This window comes from Clavelina lepadiformis, chromosome 1, assembly GCF_947623445.1.
Source record: "Clavelina lepadiformis chromosome 1, kaClaLepa1.1, whole genome shotgun sequence".
NCBI classification, from domain to species: Eukaryota; Metazoa; Chordata; class Ascidiacea; order Aplousobranchia; family Clavelinidae; genus Clavelina; species Clavelina lepadiformis.
This window is the reverse complement of record NC_135240.1, coordinates 1,225,983-1,232,114: the sequence shown is the minus strand read 5'-3', so window position 1 is coordinate 1,232,114 and position 6,132 is coordinate 1,225,983. Positions and strand designations below refer to the sequence as shown.

At 35.5% G+C, this 6,132-nt stretch overlaps 1 protein-coding gene across 1 annotated transcript; it reads left to right on the top strand.

The window, feature by feature from the left end:
- Positions 1 to 2,062: 2,062 nt before the first annotated feature.
- On the top strand, positions 2,063 to 3,377 carry LOC143465943 (alpha-tectorin-like). The gene is made up of 5 exons (XM_076964849.1): positions 2,063 to 2,134; positions 2,390 to 2,560; positions 2,763 to 2,898; positions 3,014 to 3,177; positions 3,260 to 3,377. Exons 2-5 carry the CDS (start codon positions 2,472 to 2,474, stop codon positions 3,375 to 3,377), a joined length of 507 nt encoding a protein of 168 aa, XP_076820964.1. The 5' UTR covers positions 2,063 to 2,134; positions 2,390 to 2,471.
- Positions 3,378 to 6,132: the final 2,755 nt, after the last annotated feature.

The window sequence follows — 6,132 nt, the reverse complement described above, 5'->3', positions numbered from 1 at the left end:
CAATACTTGAAGATTTTCCTGACATCATACCTTGAATTAAACCGGTTATCAAAGCGTAATGGCTCTTTCCAAATTAATCTGGTTGATATTTTTTGGAGAAGAGTAATTTCTTATAGAAATATCTGATTACCTATTTGTACCTAAGCTTATTTAGATATTTTGTTACCTAAAAATGTAACAAAATATTTTTTACATAAAAATGTGAAATATTTGATTTTGTTGCTTAAAATTTTTCGCCGTCTTGACTTTCAACCAGACTCGAGTGAAATCAAGTGAGAATGTGACTAAAGATGACTGAAGCCAATAAAACACTGGTATCGTACATGACTTACACAGAGCATACTCATGTTCCTATCAATGCTATGTATATATGTTTAGATGGAGAACTCTTCAAGAAAAAGGCGATGTTTTAGTATCCTGCGGATCAGTTGTGATTCAAGGGACAGTGCAAAGAAATGCCTTCAACAAATTGGCAGCATCAGGTATGTTTGGTGATGATTAGGACATTTCTACCCATGGTCGTTGGTTGGGTTGTCCTAAATTCATTCTTAGTTTAATAGTTTGTGGCTTGAATCGGCCTGGAACCAATGAATATGTTATTGCCAGTGAAGTATTTTCCTGCCTAATCGTTATACAGTATATTCTGTGTCATATGTTCCTTTCTGTGCAGGAAAGCAGTCAAAGTCATCTGAAAGGCGCAGGTTGAGATGTGTGAGCTACGACATTAATTCTAAATTAAACTCAAGTTTTTATTTATCCATTTTGGGCGGTTTCATAAGTTTCGGTAAAAATTATTTTCTTAACCTCATTAATGCGATGTTATTTACATCTATTTTGACAATAGGTTGGAACAATCCAATTCATCAATCACTTTATCCCCCGGCAATGATGCCTTTGCTTCTACGTCAAGTGAGTCAGGTTTCAAAACTTGTCACTTTACTTGAATCACAATGTTCTATAATTGTTACTTGGGCACTCCCACAATTTACTTGAAAGATATCAACAAGTATGTCGGTTTAATAAATCTTTCACGGAGCTTTTCAATTCTTCTTCGTAGACGACACCCCATCAATGGAAGCACGTATTCGCGATTTGCAGGAAGAGAAGAGATGCAAGATTTGCCTCGATCAGCCTGCTGAGGTAGTGTTTGTACCATGCAGGCACCTCTGCAGCTGCACCGAGTGCGCAAAAGCTCTCAAAGAGTGTCCGATATGCAGAGCCAAAATTGAACAATCTATGCGTACTTACAGGTCGTAAAATGTCTGTCGGACATGCTTGCCTGAAGTGGCATAAATCCTCCTCACAATTATTTTGTTTGCTTCTTTTCGTTGTTATTGTTTCGAGCAATGATTTATGGAGCTTTAGATGACACAGAAATATCAGTGAGAATACCTACAGATCGTATGTTACTTTGTGACGTCATAGAATCGTGTGATAATATCGTGAATCATTAGATTGATGTCTTTTTGATATATAGCACTGCAGTTTGGGAATGGTTCACAACTTCACAGCTTAAAATATTAAGTTTATAGTTAGTATCGAGTTAGTTTGAAAATGTCGTATGCCTTGTGTCTGTGGCAAGACTGTTTTAGATATCGCCTCGCTGTGCAAGTTGTTCAAATGGAAAAAAAAGTTACCTCATAGGAAATTAGTCAACAACATAGTATGAAGCATCACACAATAAACAATTAATACGTTTCGAGTTTCGACGTCTGGGTAACGAATAGTGCGACGTGGGCTTCGGCGAAGTCGACCGTTATTTCGGGAGTTGCAAACGTTATTAACATTGTTACTCTCGTGACGATTTGCATTTGATCGCCCTATTAAAAAAGTAAGCTCCAGTCAAGGGCATGTCTAGTTGCTGGGGGACATCTTCTGGACAACTAGCTTGATTATATGAAGGTAACGCTGTAGTAATACTAATAAGTCTCCTCTGCTTAGTTTCAGCCTGTTAAAATGTACTCTTAAATGCACTCTTAAAATGTACTCTTAACGTGATTAACTTCGTAAGGGCCTGAATAAGGGAGGTGAAACTTTCGCTTTTCATCTTTTCAAGTATCACAAGTATCATCTTAGAGTGAGCTTTAACGGAGATGGACTGGTCGTTAAAATACCAAGCACCTACAAACAAAAGGTTACTTCCGTAAAGCTCTCTCTCTCTCTCTCTCTCTCTCTCTCTCTCTCTGGATCCTACTTCATCCTCTCAAGAAGGTTGCGGGGGCAACAGATGTTTCGCAGCTCCCTACACGTTTTGCAATCCTAAGCCACGTCTGTCAGTTCGTTTGAAGATTTATCTGCTACATTTTTGTTTCATTCTGTCACGTTGCTTTCTATTATAATGAATAATTATCTAAAATGTCCATGCTTTAAGGTATGCGTGATTTTACAGATCAATGGGTTATGCGGCAATTACAACGATGATGAAAGTGATGATCTTGAGAAATCTGATGGAACCGTAACAGATGATGTGAATGAGTTTGGTGACAGTCACCAGGTTGGAGATTGTGCCGATGAAACTCCAGATCCATTTTTTTTGTTCTCCTGGCGATAGAAGAAAATGGTAAAAATATTTTAACCATGATTTTGGAAAACGTGGATTTCATACAATATCATAGTATTGCAGTATCATATATAATGTCAGTATCATATATACAGTATGATATACAGCACAGTATACCGTATATATGTACATTTCCAATATCATACACACTTACACAGTATCATATAGTATCATATTATTTTATTCTTCCCTGTTAACTCAGGGAAAGACCCCAATACTGCGGCGGGATAAAGAAGCTTGAGGACCGGTGCATGGGTTTGGTTGATTCAATCAACTTCATGGATAATTGCGTGTTTGATGCGTGTGCTACCGATGGCGACGAGGAAGACATCACAAAAGTAAGAACTTGTTTTGCAACCAAAGTATGATTCGTCTGCTCGTTTCTTAAGAACGCAGCAAAGGAAACTTTAATCAATAACTTTTACTTTTTTGACTATTAATTGAATTATTAAGGCAATTGAAAGCTACGTCACAGCATGTCAAGAAAAAGGCGCTGACCTCTGCAACTGGCGGCAAGAGCTGGGCAGGCCGAGCTTAGAATGTCCACCTAACAGCCATTACGAAGGATGCGCCCTCCCCTGTCCTGACACATGCAACAGCCCTTCAGCATCAGTGAGGTAACTTGCAATGTTTCATCTTGTTCAGATCTTGATTAGATTTTTCACTTTACTTTACTGAAAATTTGATTTTTTTTTCCAGTTGTACAATATCCGGTACTGTGGAGGATTGCGTTTGCAATGTAGGCTTCATTAAGAACGGCAGAAGATGCGTTCGAAAAGTTGATTGTTATGTTGGAGAAGAAGACAATGGTAGGTGAAAAAGAGATTCTCAGTTATCGCTGAAAGTTTATTGTAAAAAATAAAACTTTATTCGATTTTCTCAAAATCAACAAAGCCTCCTATTTCTAATCTCACCAATTGCATAATTATTTAACAGCAGATAATTAATATTCGAAACGATATACAGTAGTTTATAAAAAGTACTTTGTAGTGTGTACCAAAAGCTAACGTTAACCTTATAATAGTATTATTTTGTTTTCACTATTGTAAACTTGCATAATTGTAAATTGATAAAAAAATGGTCAATGGGACTTCCCCTTCTGGAAAAGTACACTGCAGGAAGATACAGGCTGCTAATCACAATAGGTTTATCAAAATAATAGCCTATGTCAATTCGTGCGGGTAATTTCTACCATTTTTGAAAAGGTGAATGTTTTAAAACTTATTGGTCAAGCATCAAATTTCATTAATGTCATAGGCTACCATCGGTTGCAAAATATAACGCTTAGTAGAAGAAGAATCAAGTGAAGTTTTTTTCCAAAAGCTTGTATTAGAGCATTAACCTATATGGCTATAAGTTCTCCGGGAATAACTCCTAACTTTTAAACTTTCGATCCGTGATATCCTGAAGCTATATCACGTAGCTTGTGCACCATGATTCGATCTATAGGTAATTCTTAAATCCGTTTAAGGGTTTTCTGAAATTTACAGACTGCGGTTAGAATGGAAATTGGAAATATACTGCACTGTATTAATATTCTATATTAAGTTCTATTATCATGTTAATTTTTTTTTGCTAAGTTTCGGTATATTAACAAAGTGGATTCTCTTTCCCTTTTGGAAACTTTGCTTTCAGTGTGTCAATAAATGTGATGCCAAAATTTGCGCCACAACAACATATTTATAACATAAAATATAAGGCAAAATGGCAAATTTGAAGCCAACGCATCTTATTAACTTTCCAGTAAGGAGTCTCAATGTGCCAGGTAAATACACCAATAAATGCAATGCCAAAATTTGCGCCACGCCAACGTCATACCGATAATATAGAATGTAGGACAAAATGGCAATTTTGCGAGAAACCTGTAGCATCGTACAAACTTTTCAGTAGTAGTCTCCTATATTTTTTCACTCCGACATGAAGGCTTGAATGGGAAGGAATTATGACGCAATAGAAATAAAATTATGATGTAATAATTCCTCGTAACCTGACGTGGGAGTGCAAAAGTAAAGGAAATTCACAAAGTGTTATATTCTGTTGCATGACTAAGTTAACCATCGTTTATATTTTGCAATTTATAAACACTAGAAAAACCATTTTGCAATTCCTTTTATCCTGGCATAACCTATTTGTCCATAACATTTAAAGTTTATAAATACAAAATTGCTTTTTATTAATATTCAGGTATTGCATCGCAGCCAAGGAAGGGTAGCATATAGCAGATAGCACTTAGCAGTACTGGCTTAGAATTTGGTGTACATAAATTATGTGGTTTGCATGAACGTCTCCAAGCTTTTGTTGAATAACGATATATCAAATTTGAACGAGAAGAAAATGGTTATAACTTGAGTTTTTTTTTTTTTTTTAATTGTTTCACATATGAGCTTGAAAGGTGGAAGTCGTCAAAATTCTTAGTTTATAAAAGGCGGGAAGGCACTTTCCCATGAAACTTCAGTTGTGCAGGACGGAAAAATTTAGGGTCCTAAGTCTGTGGTCCTCTTTTTCGAAAGTGTGATAAATGTGCAGTCACTAAAAAATGAGACATTGTGCTCAGGATCTGTTTACATGTGTAGATGAAGTTTATTTATTGTTTGTATCTTATTTGTGTTTTTTTTTTGCAATCAGCTTAACTGCGTGAATATAAAATAATTTTGTATACATATTGATCTTTTCATCTCATATGCACATATGGACATATGCCAAGCATTTCACTATCAATCTGTGGTTTTGTTTCCAGTGTAGGTTTTGGGTAATTAGATAAATTAGTTTAATATTTTAAAACCATGTCATAATGTATTTGTACTAATTTCATATTTGAAACACTGCAATTATGATGCAGCCTAATTTACTGCTGGATTGCAATTTTCAGCAAACTTTTGTCTTTCAAAGGTTTTTGTTTAAAACGTTTACTCCCAGAAAACAATACAAGAACATTTGATAAAAATAGAAGAATTCTGTGGTTTTTTAACTAGTTCAATGCTAATGTAAGTAATGTAATGTAATGTAATAATGTAAGTCTGAAACTCTTACAGATTTGATGCTCATGATTCTAATGATTGATGCTCATGGTTCTTTACCTTAAAGTGCATTTGTGGATCTAGCAATTTTTTGCTCAAAATATGGTGATAAGGTTGTAGATGAGACAGAAATGAACGAATGACAAACAGTTAAAATCATAACCAACCACTTTGAATTTTTGATTTGTTGTCAAATCAAAGTGATGTAACATATTTTTGATAAACTGCTGTTGGCTGAAATGCTCCACAGGCTGCAGGTTTGCTTCTCAGAATCACTTTTTACTTCATTGGCATTAATCAGGTGAACTTAGCAGACTAAGTAATCACAGAGTACTTATGCATCTCCTCTGCATAGGAAAGAGAGTTTGGGATAATATTTTTTAAGCTTTTCTTGAATTTTGTATCCGTTTTACCGTTTGAGAATGCATCGGTTCAAAGCTTCGAAATACAAGAACAGCGTTGTTAAAGGTTCCAAAAAAGAGGTTTGTATTGGTGGCATGGAAAGTTTATGTTGAAACTTAATTTAGTTTTATGGCATCGAATTCACACATTAAA